The following is a 24,461-nucleotide window of genomic DNA, read 5'->3' as shown; positions in this document are numbered from 1 at the left end:
TATTATTTTTCAATAGTGAATATCAACAAACGCATCTTTCAACTGTCAAAACCAAGACCTTGGAGTTACTATGCGCAAGCTGTACTTTTGTTTCATGCCCGCTCTTCTTCAATTCAGTGCAAGCACTTCCGGCATTTTTGGCCTGAGTTTTGGCACAGACAAACACACGAGCCACTCGATGACGATTTCTTTTTCCAGAAAAATAACGATTGTTTTGAAGTTTTGTTTATTAGGCAGTAATGCCACTGAAGTTGCTTTAAACAAGCGTACACACTTATTAGCAAAAACAAAAGCCGTTTTTACGAAAATAAGTTGCACGGCTGTTTGTCTGTGGCCTTAGTATATTATGCACATTTGGGTAAGTCAACTCAATCTAATCGAAAATTTGAAGTAACAGAGGAATGAACGAACATTTAACACTTCAAAATTTAGTGCTTAAACCTGCTCCACCTTAAAAGGCTAGTTGAAAAGAGTCATAGTTAAAAAAATCAAAATGATTGACGAGTTTCGAAACTGCAAGGTAAACTTTTTTTCGATAACCAAAAAGCTCAGTTGAAGTATAGACAAATATTTTAAAAAGTGCTTAGTCCCCCTAATTCCCGCCGATGCTTACAGCTGGTAAGAAACAACATAAGACGCTTATCCGGCTAATTAAGTTAGATTTCGTAGGTCTAGCTACTAAACCGCTGTCTATTTTGGTTGAAACCAACAACCAGGTTTTTTATAAGCCAATTGGCTCACAGATTTTCGAGTTGATGTTTTTTTCAGAAATGGTTCAACAAATGAAGCTGGAGAGAGTGGCCACCCTGTAAATTATTACTTTGGTCGCATAATTACTACTGCATTTCCAAATTGTTCGAATGTTTAGTTTCCGGATTTGCATCATAAAAGGTTCCCAGCTGGTCCTGAGGTATGTTGCTGGTCTAAAAAGCCAGTCGTCGTAGGTTTGAATCCAATTCGGAAGAGAGACATTTAGTGTCGTTATGCTAACCGCGCAATTGTATTGTACAATAATAACGGTGGGCTGCGAAATCTGTGTCAAATAAAAACACAAGGTTAAATTTCGAAACGGAATGTACCTGGGATTTGCTTCCGCATCACATAAAAGCAACGTACTTCTAGCACACTGGCAACTACTTTTTTGGTCGCTTCGAAAAAATAGCTTGGGATGAGAGAGTCTTCCTTTTTCAGGATATTTTCTTAAATTCTGTCGGGCGTCCTTATTTGTGATGTCATTTCCTGTAGCACTACAGATACTCCTTCCAACCTCGTCTGATACTTTAAACAAGAAATCAAATAGAGACTTTTAGTTGAACAAGAGACCATTTTAGAAGAAAAAAGAGACTTTAGAGACCTTTCGTTGAAAAAAGAGACTTTTTAGAGACTAGCTTTAAAATGGAGACCAAGTCTCTAAAAAGAGACCTGCTACCAGCCCTGATATGGGGACCGTCTCTTGTGCGATGGTGAACAAATCTTCATCTATTATCATTTTGCCAAAAAAAAATCTGTTGCAGAACCGCAATCTTTTGGAATCCCATTTTTAGATGGTATCGAAGACGGCTCAGAACTCAAGTAGATTTTAAGTAACATTTGTAGTGAGTAGTGTTCATACATAACCTGAGGTACTACTGCAGCAGGCAGGAGATTCAATAACTGATATTCAACAAGGGCACCAAAATTCACATGGAATGGTTGAAAAGCTATACTCTTTCAAGTTTTTTTTCCAGTTTGACCAGTTTGATTCTCTTGGAAATCATCGATGGGCAGTTTTGGTGGAGGGCAACAAAAATAAAATTTCTTTCGTGGGAAGTCAAAACCGGATGTCACAACTCAAAACTGCTGAATAACCATTAATTCTAATGGACAAGCACAGCGCATATTTCAGGACGTGTACACATATTCTTTCGATTCAATAACGATGCTATTTCGCTACTTCTTTGGCAATTTTATTCCCATTTAAAAATGCTTCGATCTGCGCGCAGTTTCCTTCCGTTTATAGAACAGTATAGTTTGAACGGCAAAATGTCTTTCTTAGTACAGCTGCTACTACTATCTATGCAGAAAAAAAACTCGTTCGTTGTTATTTTTTCGCATGAAAAAATAGTCACATTGTTTCCATATTTACTTTAAATACTTTGTTCTTTTTTATCTTTAAAACCTGCATATATCACTTTTTTTCAATGTCTGTCTGTGATTAATCACGTAATCTCTCATCTTAAAAATAGTAATTCTCTTACAAAAAATCTGTCAAAATACGACTTTCCTTAAAAATAGAGTAGGAAATGATAGTCTACATTTATCTCTGCTAAAGGAGAGAAAAGATCTTAGGAAAAATATGTTACTTGAACATGTTCACTTGTTGTTTTTGTGGACATTATATATAGCAATTTGTTCATTGGCCTAGGTGTGTGTTTATTCTTTTAGTTGTTTTGTAGTAGTATTAGGAATAAAAGTTGAGATTACTCACTGATTTCTCTCATTCGGCATGTTTGTTCGATTCGTTAAAAATACTGTGTATAAATTAGCAAATATGTATAGGTAGGTAATTCTGATCCGAATCGATTCGACGAAACATAATAAATATATACTTTTTACCCTCCGACAAACATTAATAATAAAAAAAGTGATTATCTTACGGTAATCCTCCACCGTGTGAGCTCCAGGCCACGTCCGAGATCGGTGGCAGCGACCCGCCGGAACCTACCCCTCCGCCCGGTGTTACGCTGTTACTGTTGCCATTGTTGCTATTGCTGTTTGCACTGTTGGTTCGCCGCAGTACGTCTTCCGCTGCGGGACATGGCTGTCGGGGGCCTGGTTCTGGTGTGTAGGTAAACGTCAGGCCGGTGGCGTAGATTATACCGTCGTTGCGTACCAACGAGATAGGCACTTGCGTTGGCTGGCGCACCTAATTAGTAACGAAAGATAAAAACTCATTAGGCTTATGAAGAGATTATTGGCAAAACACTAGATGAAGCATTCAGGTGCTCAACCAGGAGTTTTGTTGAACTCTTCCTGGTTTATTGAGTGCTTCCGATATATGATTCCCAGAGCAGTGACAACAAATCCAACCAGCTACATAGTAGACCCTAACACATGCACAACCTTTCTATAACAACAGGTTTTCCCATTATTAAATCGATAATATCAAAACATGCAATCTCGAGTGAGTAACAGCACTTGGCGCATCAACAATACACAATAGCACTGCACGAACTAGTGGGAAAGAAGCTTCCTCAAAGAAAAGGCGCAGTACTAGGTGCTGCTGCAGCCAAGACGAGTAAAATTGTTACTAGATCTAAGCTAGATCTTATGAATATTTAAGCGACTAGAGTCAATTGTTCCCGCAAGCTGCTGTAAGTATCTAGCAGCAAAGAAACATAGTTGATCATTTTCTTATTACCCGCTACTATAAATTGGAGCATATAACAATTCCACTAGAATTGTTTTTTTTTTGCCTTTTCCCACAATAGCTAGCAGACGATTAGGATGGACGATCTATTCGGTAAAAAGAAGGAGGTGGTTCCCATACTTGACCTCTCCCGGTCAACGGCTATGTCCCGAGAAGAGTTCAAAAAAATGTACGAGAAGGTTCCAGACTACAAGATGCGTCCCATCAAGGTGCGCCCGGAGGAAATACGTTTCAAAGACAAGGACGCTAGTTACAAAATGCCCAAAAAAGAAATGCGAATGTTAATCAAAAACGGTGGGGACAGGGACAAATTGTACACCTACATGGATCCTATTCCGAGTGAGATGCGAAATCTTGTAATAATGGAGCTTTGCAGTGTGTCTATCGATTGGAAAATGTTGACTCCGCAGCGACCGAAGACTAAAACAGAGGAAGATTATTTTAGCAAGTGAGTGTAAAATCGATTTTTCGACTGTGCTATTAGGTAGGACGTGTGAGGTGACACACATTGGTCTACTTATGAATTATGTTTTTCAGAGTTCAACGAACCTATCATTTTTTCTGTATTTTTTCAATCATTTCGAAGAGCATGATTTATAATTGACATATACTTTAACCACTGTATTCATTCCACAAATGATCTATTGTTCCGAAGGTTGGTCGAGCTGGGGAAACTGCAAATCAAAACCGAACAGCGTGATAAGCGTGAGAATCAGCTTTCGTCGTCGGTGCGCAAAGTAAAGAACAGATCCGGCATCATTGAGTCACGCATATTCACCTGTCACGAGTGCCTGGAAGAGTTTTGCAATGGGAAAGTCTGTTTGGACTTCAATTACGACCTGTACACGCGAGTTGCACCGAAAACGGCTGTTCAGAAATCCCACTCGCAGCAGCTCATTAGCGGCGGTGGTAACACCAGCAAGGTGCTGGCGGAGTTGAACCAAAAAAGCATCGATAGTGGTAGTGGCGGTAGCTCTAAAAAGACGCGTCGTCCTATCCGACGGAAATCGAAATCGAAAGTAAAATCCACCGAGGATAATGATGGCAATCAAAGTGCTGGGGGCGGAGGACATTCGAGCGTCAAAAAGAAAAGCAAGAAAGTCTCTGGGAGTCCAATGAAATAAAATAAAGATTATTAGATAGACACAGATTAGTTAGCGCAATTCACTAAACTATTAGCTACAAATATTAGTAATCTGCATAAAGTTACCTTTCCACAATCTACCACATATACGCTTACACTAGAATAGTTGTTTTTGGAAAGAAACTCACCCACGACCACTCTCCACGAAATTGCGAGATGTCCGGCACCACGCAGAGCAACGATTCCGCACAGCGATACATGGTTTCCGCTTCGACATCACCGAACCACGCTTGCAACGATGGCGTGAAATTGTCACCCGTAATTTCCAGCATGGCTACATCGCCGCCCCCGTTTAAATGAAGCGAATTGACTATTGGCACTGGTGTGACCGGTGTCCGCACGGGTCCCATCCCTTCGTAGAATTGATACTCAGCCTTGTCGGTGGAAATGATCGTCCAGCAAGCGCCGTCGTTGATCATCTCTTTGTTCGGTTCTTTCGGACATGGAGTTGCCTGGAACTGAATGATTTTCTCCTGCGACAAACACAGATACATCCGCTCGGTGTCTTTCATATGGAATGCACATTTATGCAGCTGCGAAACCGGATCATCCGCTTCCAGCAGTGCCATTTGTTTGTCTACTTTGCGAATTACTAACCGTGGTAGGGCCATACCCGTTACTGAGCATACCAGTTTGACTGTGGCCCCATAGTGCACGTACCCGTCACGAACCTGCGGAATGATCAAGATTAAAAGTGTTATTTTATTTTATTAAAATAGATGCAGTTGCTAAAATGCAGTGTAAATGCTCACCTGAAACTCTTCCGATTCGCTTTCGTTGTCGTCTAGCAAGTGTATCGTGAATGCTCCCCATTGCGTAGAACTAGCGTGAAAGTGTCCATCCTCCACGTGCAGATACCTCGTCGATACCGTTTGCGATCTCAGCCGGTTGAACAGGGCCACCTTAGTTCCGCTCGCTATACAAAGGTCAGCGTTTTTGAGCGACTGTTTCTTTTTCGACGGCTTCGATATCACCTTTATTCGTTTGGACTGAAACACGCCGATATCGTGGCCCATGCTGTAGAACATTTTCACCGACAGCATGAAATGTTTTCGCTTATCCGAATCGGAAATGAACAGCGTTTTAGCAGCACAATACTGTTTCGAGTTGTTTAGATCGAGCGGTTGCAGCTCCTGGTCGGAGCTGCCGATACCGATGAAGGCACATAGTTGGGTGGACTGTTCGCTTTCGCCGCGGCGCAGCATTTGCTCTTTCCGCAATCGCCAGCCTTCGCCGAACAGGTAGATGCAGGGAGGTGGACAGAAGAAGCGTTTTTCATTGCCGTAGGATTTTTGGGCAACCTGGAATTCGAAAAAAAGTTATACATTTCGAAATCTGAATCAGATATCTATATTTCAATGAAGAACGAGATCAAGGTAATTTAGCATAAGACACAATGTGATGCATATCAATATTTATTTAGTTTATTTACTGTATGTCTATGATTTTTAGTTGTTGCTTAATTTATGTTTTAAAAGGACATCCTTTCTCATTAGCTTAGTTGCAAAAATTATTTAAAATGACAATAGAATTTTGAGTGTAAAATATTGTGTGTTTGGATTTCATGTATAATATTTAGAGGCCGAGGAAGCAATTTTTGAAAGAGTAATTATTTAAAAAAAAAAACATTCTACATGTAAATATGAAAGTTATATTCGAATATAATTAACAAATACCTGCTTGACCGATAGATTGACACGAGAAACGATTGGATTTCTTTTAACACCTTAAGGTAGATGATTATTATTTTCTCAATAAACCCAATTTGATCAAGCAAGGGCAACCTATTATATTTTGATAGATATTGGGGCACACATTTCTGGCGTCTAACATAAAATGTTAGAGAATATTTTCTGGAATTATGTGTAGGTTTACAAGCTGGTTAATAATGTTATCCTTTTCGTACAGGTGCACTCCAAAAGCTCAAATCGGAGAAAAATGAAAAATTATAACTATTCAACCATTCCTGTGAATTTTGGTGTCTTTGTTTTTTCAGAGACTTAAATGAGTTTTCTCGTAAACAAAACGTCAAAGCGACGAACCCGGCGAGCAATTTCTATACGACACTCTCACGTAAATTGACGCGTTTTGGCTAGGGGCACCAAAATTCATAGGAATGGTTAAATATAAATAGCTATAACCTTAATTAGTTTTCCGGTTGGAGCTTCCGGAATGCACATGTTTTTCATTTTGTCAACCAGTGTAATGATTTCGTATACGAGCACTGTACTGTAAATATTATATACGGAGAGTGCGGCGAAATTATTGACTCTAAAGGACTTTCTCGGTTGATATTTGACTATACGACAAATTGCCTTATAAATCTACATGATGTATAAAGTTCGTCTGTCGTAATCAAACACCATACCGTTACACCGTGATCACATATGAATTCGCACTAGGAAATATAGAAAATGGTCATTCAATCGATCAGAATTACAAAAAGCAGATGCTTGATGTGGGTAAATACCAGCAAAACCTTTTTGATAGTTTAAGAATAAGTTCGTCAGGATGCGGCAGCAAAAAATGCGAAAATGTATGGTACTTCTTTAAATCCCATTTCCAACTACTTCTAGTATTTGTTATAAAATATTCGAGTTCAGTTATCTCCATTAGAAACTTTGTCTTCCGTCATCCATCGTAGCGTCCGATTTGTTGGGTGATATGGCACTACATCCTGTTGTAGAACAATGTATTGATCATAAGAAATGTTGGCTTTCAACCAGCGAAGCACTCGTTCTTTGAAATAGCGATACACAGGGTATTCAATAAGTTCGAATGCAACTTTTCATCGTTGTGTAGGTACGTACCATGTGCATTCTGTGTATTGGTATTGCTGTCAGCTTTATATTAATTTTACTGTCAGCTTTCTATTGGTATTGCTGTCAGCATATGGTGTCGACTTGCCGACATTTGTTTGTTTACCGCGCACGATAAAAGAGTACCGTGACGCCATAGTGAAATTGTTTGCGACATGCAAGTTAGAAATTCGTGTTTTCTGATGAAAAACTCTTTGTCTTGCAACAGCCGCACAATGTCAAAAATGATCGACTGTGGCCGCCTACATTGAGCAGTATCCCCCTGACCCACATAACATGCCGCGGTTCCAGAGTGCCGCGACTGCGATGGTTTGAAGAGGGAGGGGGGTTTCAATCCAGACATGGGAAACTCTCACTGGTGTTTATTAGGAAAATCGTAAAAATCAACTTTTTAAATTGTATAGTAGGTAAAGTATGTGATTTTTTCGAGGATGTCCATCGTCACCAGGTGCTTTCATATTTTTTAAATTTTTAATAATTGATTTAATCTCATTCAAGTAAGTTCCAATTATTTCTGCAGGTAAAAAATTCTGGGAAGAAATTAAATCAAATTGACGTGTGACTTCATTTTCAATTGGACTCACAAAATTCAAATTTGAGTTATGAACACTCTCAAACTGCTGAGCAAGTCTTTGAGCCTGTTGTTCATTGGATTCAAGAAAACGTTCACCATCTTTTAAAACTGGAATAGGCTTTGAAGGTTTCTTAAGAATCTTCGACAGCTTCCAAAAAGGTTTTAAATATGGTTCCAATTTTTCAACTTTAGTCTCAAAATTTTGATTTCTCAGAAGAGTAAATCTATGTTTAATCTCTTTCTGTAAATCTTTATAAATAGTTTTAAAAACAGGGTCACGAGAACGTTGATATTGACGTCTGCGGACATTTTTCAAACGAATTAGAAGTTGAAGATTTTCGTCAATTATTGGTGAATCAAATTTCACTTGAGCCTTTGGAAAAGAATAATTTCTGGCATCAACAATTGCACATATTAATGCTTCCAAAGCGGAATCAATATTCACTTCGTTTTGCAAATCAAGCTCATTATTGAAATTTCTCTCAATATGAGTTTTGTACCTTTCCCAATTAGCCTTGTTATAATTAAAAACAGAGCTCATAGGGTTTAAAACTGATTCATGTGATAAAGAAAAAGTTATTGGAAGATGGTCAGAATCAAGGTCAGCATGTGTGAACAAATCACTACAAACGTGACTTTGTTCTGTTAGCAACAAATCAATTGTTGAAGGGTTTCTTGCAGAAGAAAAGCATGTAGGACTATTCGGAGACAAAATAGAATAGTATCCTGAAGAACAATCATTGAATAAAATTTTGCCATTGGAATTACTTTGAGAATTATTCCATGATCGATGTTTAGCGTTGAAATCGCCGATTATAAAAAATTTCGAACGATTTCTGGTGAGTTTTTGTAAATCACCTTTAAAATAATTTTTGTGCTCGCGTGTGCATTGAAATGGTAAATATGCTGTGGCAATAAATAAAATCCCAAGTTCAGTGTGAACTTCAATTCCCAAAGTTTCAATAACTTTCGTCTCAAGGAACCCTCAATCCTATCATATCTATGAACCACGTAATTGGGATCATATTTTAATTTTATGTTAGGTTTCAAAAATGTTTCAGTAATAATTGCAATACATGCACATTATTTACTGTTAAAAAATTAAAAAGCTCATTCTCATTGGCCTTCAATGAGCGAGCATTCCAATTTAATATTTTAATTGTTTTATTTAAAATCATTGCTAAATTTTAAATTAGAAACAATTTTAATAGTAAAATTTGTGCCTATTTGAATGGCTGAACATTGATTTTGCCTGCAACATGGCGTTCATGAGATCGAACATTGCCTGTTGCAGAAAAGAAAGTTTACCTGCCGTAATAGTCCCCAGGCAGTTGACATTAGAAAAAATATTTTCGGTAGTTGTATTTGCTGGGGTAATAGGTGTACAATTATTTTCTAGCGTGTTTTGCTTACCCATATTAACGGTCATTTTCGAACTACCAACACTAGGCGGTATAATGTTCGAACTACTTGTAACCTGTGCATAAGTTAAACGGGTATGCAAAGGAGTAGGTAAACTATGCGTCACTGGTACGCTTGGAGAATTTTGATTTGAAGTTGGTTTTAATTGAGAAATTGAATTTAGTTTACCTTGCCTTGCCTTAACAATTGCTAAACGGACTGGGCATTGGTAAAAATTTGACATATGGTTGCCGTTACAATTCGCACAGCGAAAATTTTTACTCTCTTTCACAGGACATGTGTCCTTTTTGTGAGAAGAGACATTAAGACATTTTTGGTCCATGTTACAGAATTTGGAACCATGGCCATAACGTTGGCAAGTACGGCATTGGGTGATATGCTTTTCACCTCCGCCATACTTCCTATAAATTTCCCACTTTACACGCACATTATACAAAGCATGTGCTTTTTCAAAAAATTTTAAGTTGTTAACCTCATTGCGGTTAAAATGAATTAAATAATTAACAAGGGAAATTACAGTTCTCTGACTGTTATCGCCTCGTGATTTTTGTTTCATTAGAATTACTTGGGTAGGGGCTATGCCAAGTAATTCTGTCAAAGTAAGTTTGATCTCATCAACGGTTTGATCGTTGGTGAGACCTTTCAATACGACCTTGAACGGCTTGGCGCTCTTCGTGTCATATGTAAAAAATTTATACATCTTTTCAGTTAAATACTGAATAAGACGATTACGACCCTTTATAGAGTCGGCTAATAAGCGGCATTCGCCTCTACGACCAATTTAATAGGTAACTTTAACGTCAGAAACAAACGTTGAAAGTTCCTTTTTGAAAATATTGAATTCAGAAGAAATAGTTACCACAATAGGTGGAACTTTTTCCTTTTTTAAAGAATTGACATTTTGTATAGTTTCATTACTCATAACTTCCATTTCACCAGCTTCTTGTTCAGGCAAAATATCGAAAGGATTGTCACTACAGACACTCGAAGTGTCAGAAAGAGATACCTCTCTTTTCCTCCCCGCAGCGATGCGAGGTTTCTTTTTCCGTCCAGCCATTTCAGGTGATACGAAAAAAGTTAAAACAAATGTTAAATTCAAAAGTAGGTAGTCTTGAGAAAGACTGATGGGAAATAACTTTCAGGTAGTTTTTAAAAGACACACTGACAAAACACAAACTTTGAAGCTATAGACAGTCAAAGACCAGTCCACAAGCAACCGAAAAAACGTCTGATCTGTAGGACAGTTCAAGACGCACTGTGAGATACAATCAAAAAAGTGATCAAAGTCACCCCAGTTCACGGTAAATCAGAAGCACTTTCCCAATGTTCGTTTCAAAACAGCAAAATAGTGGTTTTAGTGACCATTTTGCCATAAATTATTGACTGTAGTGACTGTTAAAAGCGTGAATATTGACGCTCAAAATAACGAGTGACGACAACTAAAAATTTGGAATTTTTTTCTACTGCTGTGTTCTTTCCGACGGAATTATAAGGCCCCTTTTGTCGTATGTCTTAAGAATATTCGAAGCACGAGAAAAATAAAAACTTTGAAAAAAAACCTGAGCAAAATATTACAATAATTTACCATCGAAATTTATTCAACGTCTTTGTGATATCCTAGCCTACCTCTCGATGTTAACCTTACTGCCTGAACCGCGAGACTGTGTTTGTGAATATTTTACCCATCGACCAACACAATTTTCGCACATTAATCCTACGTTTAAGAGAAGTAGTTTATTTATTTTCTGTCAAAACGCAGTTTCTTTTGGCAATTTTTTGCTTATGTGCTCGAAATGTCTACTCTTGAGTTGCTAATGATTTATAGAAGTGAAGACAGCTTCGGAACAGTTTTCGTTAACGCTTTGGCAATTTAATCATTATTTAAGGAGACTAAAGCAGCAGCAAGAAGCTGTTTCCGAATGTCGGTTCGGCGAAAGTGTTTCAGTTTGATTGGATCCGGGAACCGAATGCGGTAAAGGATTCCTGAACTGGATGTGAGAATGTAATCCGGGACTACGGATATCCTTGGTGCAGACCAGAATCAGAAAAGGGCGCTGTTGACTGTAATTCTTCTAGTTGTTCTGGAAAAACTTTCCCAAAGGCTATTAATCGCTGAATATTTATAAAAAGCTGCAAAATCGATACAATTACAGGGTGGCCACTCAAAATCGATTTTCGATTTCCCGGTTTTTCCCGATGAAATTAATCAAAATTTCCCGGTGTTTTAATTAAAAAAAAACTATGAGATAAACATCAATTTTCACATGTTTATTCATGTCCTTGCAAAAATAGTGTCATGAAACAATGAAAAATATTTCGCCTTCTTCGCTTTTAGCTGTTTGCGACTTTAGCAAGTATCTTCATAGAGACCTCTTGCACAATTTCCACCCTTTTTACCCCAAGTCGTTGACAATTTCGCCTTCTCGTGCTTTTTTGATTCCTTCTGCTTTTACTCTCTGTCAACCTGCTCTTGAGCTTACAATTCTCCTGAATAAGGGTGTCAATAAATTCAACCATCGAACTTCGTTTTGCGTTAGGGCTTAGAAGTTATTTTTTCTCGGAAAAAGTTCTCATGCGAATTCTGATCTCAGACTTTGGGGAGAAGAGCCTTAGAGTGACAAATGAAAAAATGCACAAGAAATTGACATAATTATTTTCTTTTTATGCCAAATGTCTTAGAAATGCACGAAACGTCGAGGTCTGTTATTTCGAACCAATTTTTTTGTCGAAAACTTCGACCCTGGGGTTTTCGAGCTGAGCATGTATGAGAGATTTCTTAGACCCGTAAAATAAATTCAATCGACACTTTGAATTAACAATTTGAAAAAAAAAATTATTTAAATCAATCAGAGTATAGTGTTTCTTTTTCTGGTAATTTCCATGACAAACCATGGAAATTCCGAAATCCACGAAAAAAAAACGAAACGAAAAAAAATCACAGCAAAAACTGTATAAAACGCAAATTGTATGTATTTCTGAAGAAAATCATGACAGTTTTTCAGGAATTTGATAAATATGAGCTCCTTTTTCAAAACAGTATACAACACATACTAACAAAATCGTCTTAAAAATTTCTTTCAAATAAAAAAATGCTCATGTTTTTTCATTTATTTTGCATTGAAATGCAGACTAATTGATATGTTCCATTGTTGAATACAAATGGAAATTGATACGTTTCAAAATTTTAGAGCAAAATACTACATTTACGATTTAGTAAAAAAACCTTTTTTCTGGATAGCTGACATGAAATTTTAATTTAAAGGCTCAAAAATAATTTTCTTTTTTTTGCGTAGCTAATATAGAATAGAAAATAATGAATGATATAGAAAAAAATTGAGAAATCTTATACAAATAACTCTTCAAGGTGGCAATACAGTAGTTAATAGGACGAACACAGATTAAAAAAATACCTTATTTTAATTCTGCAAAAAAAAAAACGCTAAAAGACTTATAGAGTTTGTGGAAATTTTTGATATATATTCTCTTTAAAATATGTCACTTGAAATGCAATAATGCTATAATAATGCTATTTCATAAAAATGCAAATCAAAACACTCACAATATAAATGTCCTGCTTGTGATTAAAATCATATTAAAAATCAAGGTTTATTTTTTCTGTCGGACTTTTTCCGACCTCAGAAGTAGAACCCGGGTAGGTCCGTCCCAGTTTGGTCCGATATGAAATCGAGCTTTGAAGATTCCGGTCCTACCTGATTTTTGGTCGGACTCCAATGTCGACCACTATTCACAAGAACTTTCAATGCGCCTTCCGCGACGCTGATAGTGTCGTATACGATGTTTTGGGCAATCAAAATTTTTTCCATCTGGTTCAAACCTGAGCAGTCCTTGTTCACATAAGAAGGGGGTTGGATGCAAGATGAGAACGTACGACCATTTTCCTGACAAAATATGTTACGGAACAGCAAAATATGTTTATTCGTCTGATCAACACTTTGGCTGAAGTCAACAACCAGCATTTCCATAACTGGCAGAATCATGCCAATTAGGTCATCATGCAACAAAAAAATACAGGGATCTTGATTTTCCCGGCGTGAAGCCTAATTTCCCGGTTTTCCCGTCTTTTTTCCCGGTGATTTGGAATTCCCGGCTTTTTCCCGCTTTTCCCGTTTTTCCCGGTAGAGTGGCCACCCTGCAATTACGAAATAGCGTTGAATCGATCCCATGGATACTTTATATAAAGGGCAATTTCACTTTAAAGTTCATTAAAAAGAATTTTGAGGAAAGTTTATATGAGCAAAATCATTTCATATCGCCTGGAAATATGCGAAAATTTAATCGACCATTTTTGAGTTGAATGAAACTTTGCACACGTATTTGGCTTAGCAAACTGAGCATTTTTCACAGGTGGAGAGATTTTTTACACCCATGAGTTACATTCTAAAAGGGCGTATGCCTTTTGGCATAGGTTTTATTCGAAGCATTGTAGCCCAGAAACCGTTGGTTGTATAGAAAAACTGTCTGAGAATGAGTTGTAGGGAATTAAAAATGCACCATAAAAAAAATATTCCAATGAACGTATGGTTTTTGCTGGAGAACCATGGAAAAATTAAGAAAAACGTGTATTTTCCCGAATAATTATAATTTTTCGAGCTTAAATTAGAAATAACTCGAAAACCAATGCCTTTAGAATGTTTACTATCAAGAGCTTTTTGATTTAAAATGACTCTCTGCATCTTTTAAAATCATCAGAATACAAATATTTTGAAAAATGTTCAAATTAGAATTTTCATAAAAAAAATTAACCTACCATAAAAAAATTATTTTTCATTTCTCCATCCTGGACTTTTTTTTAAAGTTGCGTATTAACGTCAAGTTTCTTAAAAAAAATTAAAAAAAAAATTCAACTTTTTTTTTAAATTGAAATTTAATGTTTAATTTTAATTTTTTTTTTGTAAAAAAAAATTTTTTTGACCCTTTTAGAATGTAACTCATGGGTGTAAAAAATCTCTCCATCGGTGGAAAATGCTCAGTTTGCTGAGCCAAATACGTGTGCAAAGTTTCATTCAAATAAAAAATGGTCGATATTCGACATCGGTGATTTGGCGCGATCTTGCTCATATGCGAGTGATAACCTACACGCCATAGTTCAAGCTTTAATCATCCAATGTGTCCTCTCAATTCGCACAGAATTTGCTCTGACTTCGCACAACCAATGCGTGATACGCATAACGCAAAAGTTGTACAAGGAACACAAAAATCGTAATGTCTCGGTAAACTTCGGCTTCGGGCGAACGATCAGTTTCGAGGTGCTCAAAAAACCGTTCTTTACTTTCGCGAGCCGTTGCGTATCAACGGCTCGTGCATCCCTAAAAATCGTCAGCAACCGAAACAGCCAATAGCGAACCTTGTTGCCGCGGAAGTTATTGACGCTGGTGCCAGTAACGCAGAACCGAATGCATGTGAATGAAACCAGAGTCATAACTAAATGCAAAATGTTTTGGACTAATCTCATGTTTTTGTTTATTGTTAATGATTGAATGATGTTTCCAAATGACCTGATTCATGAAAGTGAATCGATCAGGCAATAATTTCTTCAATTGAGTCAGTACCTTCTGAACATCGGCTGATGCTTTATAAGTGTAGTGGTTTGGAGCTGCGCAATACATTCAAAATACGCTAGAGCATCAAATGCGTTATGCCCAACGCACATGCGTTGTACTGGTTCCAATTTTAATCAGTAAATGCGCTAATTTCGCTCATAAATGATCTGGTTACGCACACTCCAACTTTTGCGTATAGGACTGTTATTCTAACAATCAGAACGAAGTACACCCAGAGAACAAAAAAAAAATGAGGTTGTGGGGAACAAACCCTACTTTTTCATTGGCTATTTTTGAAGAGCATGCCAAATTGTACCTATTCCAACAACAACAACATTGCAACATTGCAACAACAAGAAAACACTCAAATTTTCCATAGGACTGTTGCGAATAGCGGTAGTACAGTTAATTTAAAATTACAATTCTGCTTAGCTGGCCCATAATACTAAGATGACTGCGTTTAATTTTAAAACCAGAAATGAGTAAATTAATTCGGACACCAACTAGGGTAAGGAACGGCTTAAGCAGCGGTGCCTATCCCAATCATCGAAATAAACGGGCCTCGATCTTCTGAATTTTGATCAATATCGACAATTTCAATGATGAGAACGAAAACTTTGATTGACTAGTTGTCTTACGAATACATAAAATTCCGTTCAACACGGAAAAAACTTTGAAAAAACTCCAAACAAAAAATGTTGCAACTATTCAGGCGCTGTTTGGGTGCTTAAATAAATTCCCTGCAAAACAGATGCAAACTGCTTAAAAGGTTCGGGGTGATTGGAATAGCGTCCCTCGATAGAGAACTTTAATTGATCATTGTTAAAGTTTGCTAAATCGGTTTCAGAATCTGAAAACAAGTGCTGACAGAGAAAAAGATAGAGAACAAATCGATATACTCATGTTTGTATTTCACCTTACAGATTTCATGTATTTCGTCTTAATACACAGGCGGCTCCTAAAGCTGCTTAAAATATGTTTCCTACCCTATTTGCTGCGAATGATTCTCCAACATTTTATACCTGAACACGACAACTCAGCCCATGGCAATCTTAAACGATTCATTACACCAGACAACGGGTACACTAGAGTGGCCATTTTTGCAATATTATGCGTTTCTTTTTTACTCTAAAAATAAGCCAAGAACATTTAAAGCGGATCAGAGTACATTAAATGAACCCACAAAATGCTTAATAATAATTGCGGTTTTTTATCTCTTTCTGCAGTTGTTTGACTTTGTATTTTAAAATAATTACATATTTTGCGTCGATACTTTTAATTGTTAAGGCATATCATTAGGAAAATTAACATATTTCCTAACGCGGAGTTTTGGCAGTTTTTGCATATCTCCCACACATTCCGCTTCGCTGAATACCACCCCTATCCTGAATACTTTACGTAATATATGAATGATACCATATATTCGTTAGCAACTGCAAGTGAACCGTCACAATCGGAATGGTGAAGCAAAATCCGACTTCATCGACAATAATATTTGAGAAAAACTTACAACCAGTTGAGAAATCATGATTTATATTAATATTAATACTCGCTATATTTACAACCATGACATGCAAAACACATCTTCAAGTATACCATGGAACGGGGTGACATTGATCAATTTTTATAATATTTAAAGTATATAGTAATAGTATATATTTAAAACAAGTACTGGTATGTGCTCTAGAGAGCCTCTATGGCTATTGGTGAAATTTCTATCGTCTACTTCATGAAATAAATTCCAGAATTCTATAAGGTACTATGAGATAAATCGGGGTGAAATTGATCACCCTTAAAATCCATACATTCTATTAAAAAGTGCTTTTTTCGATATGAAAAATTGCCATAAGTACAGCGTAAAAGTCAGGCCAAACTTCTAAAACCGAAAGAGCTGCCCTATTGGTACCTAAGAAAATAAAACAACTCTGGCTATGGACTATAGCAATTTCAACATTACAATCTTCAGACAAATTGTAAAGATAGAGTGTCTCTACAAGTGCTTCATATGTGACTTGTTCAAATTCTGTTTCCTTGGCTAAATATAGCCTAATGAGCATTCAAAGAGCAAAAGAGCGAACCAAGCATGACTCGAGGTCTTTCGGATTCCCTTAGAAATGTAGTCATTTTCTCAAAAATTTTACAAACTCATAAACTCAACTGAAGCAAAAAATTCATACCCGTCTATGCTTCAAAGTACATAACGCGTTACAGAGCCTAGAACCTCCTAGTATTTCTGAAGTGGCAGGTGTTTGTGAAATCCAACATAATAAATTTTCTGGTTTGACATTAAAATTCCCGTTGTTCCCGGTTTGCTGTCCATGCTGGATTTACTAAGTTTGGTGCAAATCAGTTTAGAGATTTTAAACTTATGACAGAACATACCAAGTCGCTGGGATTGAATCTAGACCCCTACAATCATCGACACCTATGTAGGGATTCGAACACCCAGCGTGGTTTACGGAGATGTTACCAACTACGCTAGACCTCCCGTCTCAAAATGCAACATAAAATTTGTTTATACAAAATACAAAATAGAACTTACGTATATGTCCTCCAAATTTGTTCAATTAGTTGCATTTCATGCATCTTATATGGTCATTTTTCATCACATAAGGCTTCACTTAACAGAGTAGAGTGCGAGTAATATTGATCAATGAAATGTTTGCTGACTACATACAGACATACATCAATATCTTGAATTTCACATAAATAGACATATTTTATTTTAAATTAAACTTTAAATTCATCCAGTATAGATATAGATGCTTATAAATTTTGTTATTCAGACATAACCTTTCAATAGTTTGACAATTTCATGTCGATAAAAATTTAAGATCGATTATACACTGTTTATTGAGTACACTGGGTCGGGTTTTACGCGGTTGGTTGTACCGCATTTAAAAAATTAGATTAGATATACTTATACTAAACTTATTTAATACCGCGTAAAAATGATCTTCCGAATCGAGTAAAAATAATCCGCGTTATTGTAAAAATATCCCGTTTTATAAAACGCATAAAAACAACCCGCGTAAAAAGCGACCCCAGTGTACATACAGCTTCCCACAAGCGGTAACGGCGGAAAGAGGACGAAATCCACCGGTAGGTTATAATATGGATTTAACATATAATGGAGGTTGTTAAACAACAACAACAGAAATTGTTCGCATTTAATTTTCCAAAATTGAATTTGCTGATTTTCCCTGAAATATAGCATTATTTTTCTGAACCGCAGCTCTTGAATACAAGTGAAAAAAGTATTCGATCGGATATGAGACAAAACAGAAGAGGTCCCGTATTAACCTCTTATACTGGAACAATCCGTTTTAGCGCAAAGAAAAATCATGTCTCGTAAAAAGAAATTCTGACCGTTTTTCAGTTTGCCCTGATATTCCGATTTCTCTGATCGAAAAATAAATATCCAGATATTTCCTTATTTTCGTCAAACAATGATTAACACGCAGAAATAGTACAATAGGGCTTGCGACTATTTTATAATATAACCATTAAATAATCAGATCAAATAGTAAATTTTACTGAAATTTCCACTATCAAATTCCAGTCGATCCCCCGATAACAGAGTAGCTGTCGATGATAATTAAACCAAACACAATAAAACACAAATTTCTCAAAATACCAAACAGCAAGCAAAGAAGTAATGTTTGGAAAACTGTCGCAGTATTTTTATGTAAATCTCACAATTATACTTGTTCTGAATAACTGTTTTTCAGTTCTTCGCAGTCTGACCAAATCCACCCAAAATCACTGCACCAACATAGCAACAAACTGAGCGCCATCGATTATCATAAAAATATCAGATTACTCAATCACAAACATCCCTCATTTGTATAGTCGTTTCCATCAGTTTGCTGCGGAACGGTTGAATTTGTTATTATACCGAAGTTCCCACGAATCTATCCACCATCGAACCGAGCAATCAAAAATTAAAGAAAATGATCAAATAATTGAAAAATTGCCTGCGAATAGCCGTGTCCAGATATTGATGTTTGATGCTGTGGCATTTTTAGAGCCTCCATCTGTGAACCGTCGTGCCATCTTTTTCTGTTCGATCCGCGCTGTCCGGGGAAATTTAGCGGCAAATTACCTTCTCTAGATAATTGTTGTACCCAAAAAAAATCTGTGATTGGAGTATGTGGACCTTCCGTTGGAACAAATTGGAAACAACCCGCGAGCGCATAGCTAATGTCATTAACGATCGTATTGTGAGACGCAAGGGCGCGTCGTCGTCCTACCAACAGTCTCTCGCAGTAATGTGGAACACAAAGCTGGACTCAAAAGAAAGTTGTACCAGAGGAACCAGCATCGACTTGGGATTGATTGAATTAAATTATTATTGAGATAAATACGCGCAACATAACAACCAACAACAGTTGTACGGAATTTGGCATTGAGTGGGTACGAATTTGTGCGTCTTTTGATGTTCAACCTGTTTTGGTGTGTTTTCAACAATGACTTTACAGTGTTATCTAATTTTATAGGTGTTTGAATTGAAATTGAAATTCAAACACCTTGCCCACCTAAATCCGTCGTTTTTTACCATTCATCAAGAATTGTTCAAGTTTTAACAATTTTGTGTGTGGTGTGAAAATAATAAAAAAAAAATATTTGTACCAAGAACGATGAGCAAATTAGGCGAAACAGAAAATAATTCAAACAATGATATTCACGAAAGTCACATACCAAAATATATTCCTATAATAATTTGCTCTCTGAAACGTGAGGAAACTTAATCTTATCGTAAATTCGCATCAGTCAGTTACAGTTACAATTTGTAACAGCGAGATGATTATTTGATGGAATACGAAGATTTGGTGTTATTTTTCTGTCACCGAAACACAATTCATTGACTTTCGGGTACTCTTTCAAAGAGGAAAAGAAGAGACAACATAACTCAAGAGAGCATTAAATCGCATATCTGGCATTCGCGATACCAGCACTAATGAGAAATTCATTGCAGCAAAGGCCGAAATGTGTCTGGTGGTACACAACTGTGCAGGAAGAAAAATGATTGAATTTAGTTTAATCACACCACTCACACACACCCTGCACAAAAGCGTCGGCCACCAAAGAGTCGGTTCCCACCCAATCCATCCGGCAGACCAAACCGAACCGCATCACATCTCTCGAGTTTCGGCTTCATCATCCTTCTCTTTCGCTCTTGATTAGTTCACAGGAATTTTCTCACGGTACTTCTCGAGCTCGATGCTCTCCGCTTGCTGATGGGTTATTTGATGGTTTGCTGTTGCTGTTGTTGGTGGTGATATGTTTGTCGCGCTTTTGTAGCCGCTATGCTGCGTTTTTCGCTTTGCCGTTCCCACCCGGTCCAGTCAGTCACACGATATGCTGGTTGACTAGATGATCCAACAACGCGCAACACCATCGACCGACCGAGCGACCGGCTATCAGTCTGGTCTGTCCGGTATGAGACGTTTTGGCTGCCGCGACTCGATTGCTATAAAGTACTTAAATTCGATTTATGTGCGGAACATTTATCGTTTCTGCGTATTTTATGGGGGTTAAAATTTTATGTTGTACATCAATGTTAACGTTGCTAGTTGATGGTAACGATAATGAAGAAATAGATAGTAATACCAATAAAACTGGGTGACATTCCCATAAAAAACAGTCTAAAGCAATTATTTGGTTCTTGCATCATATTGAGTTTCATTTCTGGTCAAACAGCTGATCTCTGTCTTAGAGACGAATTTGGGGTAACTATTTACTGATAATGTCAATGCACTTTCCTGTTACACTCACACTTATGCGCACTTTGTGATCTGGAGTTGTTGCTAACTGAACTGGTTATAGTAATAAGGAATAACGCCTCAAACTTTTAGACTAATCTATGAAATGGTTAAAAATTTGACTCCATAAAAATTCTGATGATCTATTACCTATATGGTACACATTTATTTCCCAGATTCAACCAAAATAAAATCCTTTTATCCTAATTTTCTAGTATAAGTAGATACTGTAGTCAGTATTTCTACTAGAATGAACTCAAAAGAAACCATTTTGATGTGGATCACGATAATATTGTGTTTGTTCACATCAGCTTTAGAAGCTGGTAGAAGCAATACAAAGACATTATTTCATTAAGCGTTAAGAAATCATTTATTCAGTAACTTTGACACTCTGCGAATTCGAGATTCTCTATTAATTTTTCAAATTTCCTGTTTCAGTGGCCATTCTGCTACGTGGCTTCAAATATTTCATTTTTAAGGTGAAATTTTCATGAGTATGATAAGATAAATTAAGTAAAGAGGAATATTAAAAATCACTGTAATTTACAATTCGCTTTTTTTACACATATTCATTCATTACTTTGCATTGGCAACTATATATTTTCATAAAAAAAAGGCAACGATAAATTTGACTAACACATCAATAAACAATTTTTTTGAAGTACAAATTATTGAGCGTGTTTCGGCTGGACTAAAGCTTAATAAGCTGTTACTCAACAAAATTGTTTGTTTGTATTGATACTGTAATCATGAGAATATTGAATTGGAAAACTTTTTGAGATAATTCAGTTTAAAATAACTATATTCACTGAAATTACAATATTTATATTCATAATAGTAATAATTACAGTTCACACATCCTGGATAAATTCTAAAAAAAAAACTTTTCATAGTAAAATCTTGGTACTATTTTTCGGTTACAAAACTACAAGAAACAGACATTAATTATATATTAAGCGGATAACAACCCAACTAATTAAACAACAGAACATAAATACATAAAAATCTGTTCGGTTTTCTTTTTTCTAAGACTTGAACAGCTTCATGGACAGTCACCTATTTTTTAGCAATTAAAGCCGTAGATTGTGCAATGCTGTGCTGTAACGTATGACCACACGAAACAGTCATCAAGACATCTGGAATGTCATTAAAGTCAAATTTTGCTATTCCTCTAGCAGCTCGGGAGAGCTGGGCGCCGGACGCGTATGGGTTGCATGGCACGGAATACGGGAAACGATAAGGCGGTACAAGTCATCACACAGTTCGCCTAGGGGCAGATAAGCAACAGGAAAACACATTTCACCTCGCCGCGACACCGCGAGCTAATAGTACAATATACGCTGCTGGTGATTGAAAGATGAATAAATAATTACCTTTGCATGCAGTATCACAATAACCATATTGCTGCGATCCCGCAAATATTTCTCCATTGCTTCCCGTGTCAGTCGCCGTTCCTCGATTGGCCCCCGGAAGATGGCATTACTGGACGGGCCCATACTGCCGGTGTTCGTGTTGGCAGAAACCGGAATGACGGCACCGCCACCGAGTCGCGGAATAAGCGCGCCTCCGTGGTGTGTGGGTGGACTCGGCGGCGTCTGACCGTAGCCCGGAATGCCGTACTGATGTGGCATAACGTATGTGTTGGTGACTGAACTAGTTTCTAATCCTGAAGAAGAGAGACGAGGACAGTCCAAGGCCGCTGCACTCCCTATTAGCTCCAACTTCGCAACCCGGTTTTCCTGATAAGATTCACACTTGCTATTGATGGCAATCAGTGGTAGTACACTGAATGCTTTACTTTTCAATGAGAAAAAAACTATTTCTTCAAAATTATTTGAGCATGGAATTTCCCACCATCTTCGGAACAGACAGCAACACTTTTGACATATTTCTGATCATTCATTCTTCACCAATCTTTCTCAAACATTCACTACACAATCTAAAATAACCCGGATCATAGTATTTTACTTCCAAGCAGCTTTCTTTTTAATTGTTTTGTAACTTCGATCACGAACACCATCTTTAGCACTCTAGGTTTGCTATCAGGAAATTATCGATCGAGAGCTGACTTTTATGTAGATATCCACAATAACAGTTACGCACTACACGAAACTTTGCTGTTCAATTTTACTGTACCAGTCGGTAGTTTCTGTTGAGGTGTAACAAATACGATTTCTATCACTTTCTACATGCAGGTGATGATCCTTTTACCAGATATAGGACAAAGCTGCTGCTGCTGCAGCACGATGCTGTTGCGCAGTCAGAGAGCACTCAATGAAAATCGATGCTGCTATAGATGATGTTTGTCAAATAGGTATCTAGAGAAAAAAAAGAGAAGAAAAAAAAGCGTTGAATGAAGCTGAATTCATTCGATTCCAGTGTGTACGTTGCGAAGTGATGCCAGAAATGTGCAATCCAATTGTTAAAGAAATAAATGAGCAGACTTTTCTACTATGTAGTTTTGAAAAAAAAAATCAAAAACAGCAAGTTAAATATACTAAGTTTAGGAACTACTATTTTTGGAAAGGTTTGATGCAAGTACTTTACAACATAATATGTTATTTATAGTTTAGTATTAGTAGTTGATTTTGAATCGTATTATTCATTAAGGTAACTAGACAAACAATACAGTTGGGACCACTTTTCTAGCCTGAAATTTGCAGAGAATTTCCTCATAGCACACATATTTTGATAACAAAGAGTGAACGTCGAACGAGCATAACTGTCACCCAATGCGCAGCGGCGTTTGTTAAACACAAGAAAAAAAAATAAACAGAAAAAACATCAAAACATAACCTTACTTTTTCGTGAATGAGATTTTTTTTTTCTGAAGCGCTATCTACAACTCAGTCTTCAACCACTGAATAATAACAGGCAGCTAGTTTATCTTGTCTACGCGTAGATTACACGAGCACAGAGCTTCCAACCAATTTGAACTGCTTCCCAACTCATGTTACTGTCACAATTAATTAGCCTTCTTGCTGAATAACAATAATCCACTCGAGAACTAGCGTAGGCACAACCAGCGTTCAAAATTTCTCCGCTCGATATCTTCCTCCATTGAACAAGAAAAACCAATTTCAGTAAGATCAAAACCGCACGAAAGTCGTACGCGCGACTACACTCAATGCATTCACGATAAAGTATGAACCGAACAGTTGCGGATGTTTCGGATTGAACTTGTGTGCTGTTGAATAGTGCGTCTCTCTGTCTCTCCCACTAATACTCACTCGCCGTGAAACTCACCGTTTGTTTTGTGTAGTTGTGGCAAGCAGACAAGCCGTGTGGCAAAAAATAGCGTATGCTCAGGACTATCGCGAGATCGCGAGACAGTGAAGCAACGGAGTTTGTTGTAAAGATAAAATAACACGGAATGGGATGGTAGTGTTGGTGCACCGCGGAGAATATCGAGTCGGCATGAATCGAGAATGAACACCTGTATCGGTTCCCATGCGCTGTTGCCGTTGTTTGTCGTTAATTTGCTGGATTGTTTTGACAGTATTATGACCCGAGTAAAAATTTCCTAGGAATCGAGGATGAGTATATATTGAAAAACTACTTTTTCTTCATAAACAAAAAATATTTTTTTGGATTGTTGAGCTATTGCAGTTTTTATACATCATCTTAAAAATCTCCGATTTCTGAGTAAAACGTAAGATTTACAAAAAAATATATCGTTGCCTTTAGTTTTTAAATTACTGAAGTTACACCTTACAATTTTCATTTGGCATATAAATATATGAAGAGCGGGTACACCTTACCCGCTG

At 37.1% G+C, this 24,461-nt stretch overlaps 2 protein-coding genes across 2 annotated transcripts; one reads left to right on the top strand and one right to left on the bottom strand.

The window, feature by feature from the left end:
* Positions 1 to 1,924: 1,924 nt before the first annotated feature.
* LOC129730747 (suppressor of hairless protein) lies at positions 1,925 to 23,993 on the bottom strand. Its single transcript, XM_055690299.1, has 5 exons — positions 23,496 to 23,993; positions 22,068 to 23,012; positions 5,306 to 5,854; positions 4,682 to 5,224; positions 1,925 to 2,905 (listed from the first exon to the last, which is right to left on the bottom strand). The coding sequence occupies exons 2-5, from the start codon at positions 22,323 to 22,325 to the stop codon at positions 2,633 to 2,635; spliced, it is 1,623 nt and encodes a 540-aa protein (XP_055546274.1). The 5' UTR covers positions 22,326 to 23,012; positions 23,496 to 23,993; the 3' UTR covers positions 1,925 to 2,632.
* Positions 2,762 to 4,836, top strand: LOC129730748 (uncharacterized). Its single transcript, XM_055690300.1, has 3 exons — positions 2,762 to 3,353; positions 3,471 to 3,857; positions 4,065 to 4,836. Exons 2-3 carry the CDS (start codon positions 3,487 to 3,489, stop codon positions 4,531 to 4,533), a joined length of 840 nt encoding a protein of 279 aa, XP_055546275.1. The 5' UTR covers positions 2,762 to 3,353; positions 3,471 to 3,486; the 3' UTR covers positions 4,534 to 4,836.
* Positions 23,994 to 24,461: the final 468 nt, after the last annotated feature.

This window comes from Wyeomyia smithii, chromosome 3 (assembly GCF_029784165.1).
Source record: "Wyeomyia smithii strain HCP4-BCI-WySm-NY-G18 chromosome 3, ASM2978416v1, whole genome shotgun sequence".
NCBI classification, from domain to species: Eukaryota; Metazoa; Arthropoda; class Insecta; order Diptera; family Culicidae; genus Wyeomyia; species Wyeomyia smithii.
The sequence above is the reverse complement of the archived record's forward strand: the minus strand, read 5'-3'. Positions and strand labels throughout refer to the sequence as shown.

Bases quoted from the DNA above. Each gene is read 5' to 3' on its own strand.
- LOC129730748 (XM_055690300.1), top strand. From the start codon at position 3,487: ATGGACGATCTATTCGGTAAAAAGAAGGAGGTGGTTCCCATACTTGAC. The intron at 3,858-4,064 runs GTGAGTGTAAAA...ATTGTTCCGAAG, and splicing joins GAGGAAGATTATTTTAGCAA to GTTGGTCGAGCTGGGGAAAC.
- LOC129730747 (XM_055690299.1), bottom strand. From the start codon at position 22,325: ATGCCACATCAGTACGGCATTCCGGGCTACGGTCAGACGCCGCCGAGT. The intron at 5,855-22,067 runs GTAATTATTTAT...TTCGAATTCCAG, and splicing joins TTGTGATACTGCATGCAAAG to GTTGCCCAAAAATCCTACGG. The intron at 5,225-5,305 runs GTGAGCATTTAC...ATCATTCCGCAG, and splicing joins GCGAATCGGAAGAGTTTCAG to GTTCGTGACGGGTACGTGCA.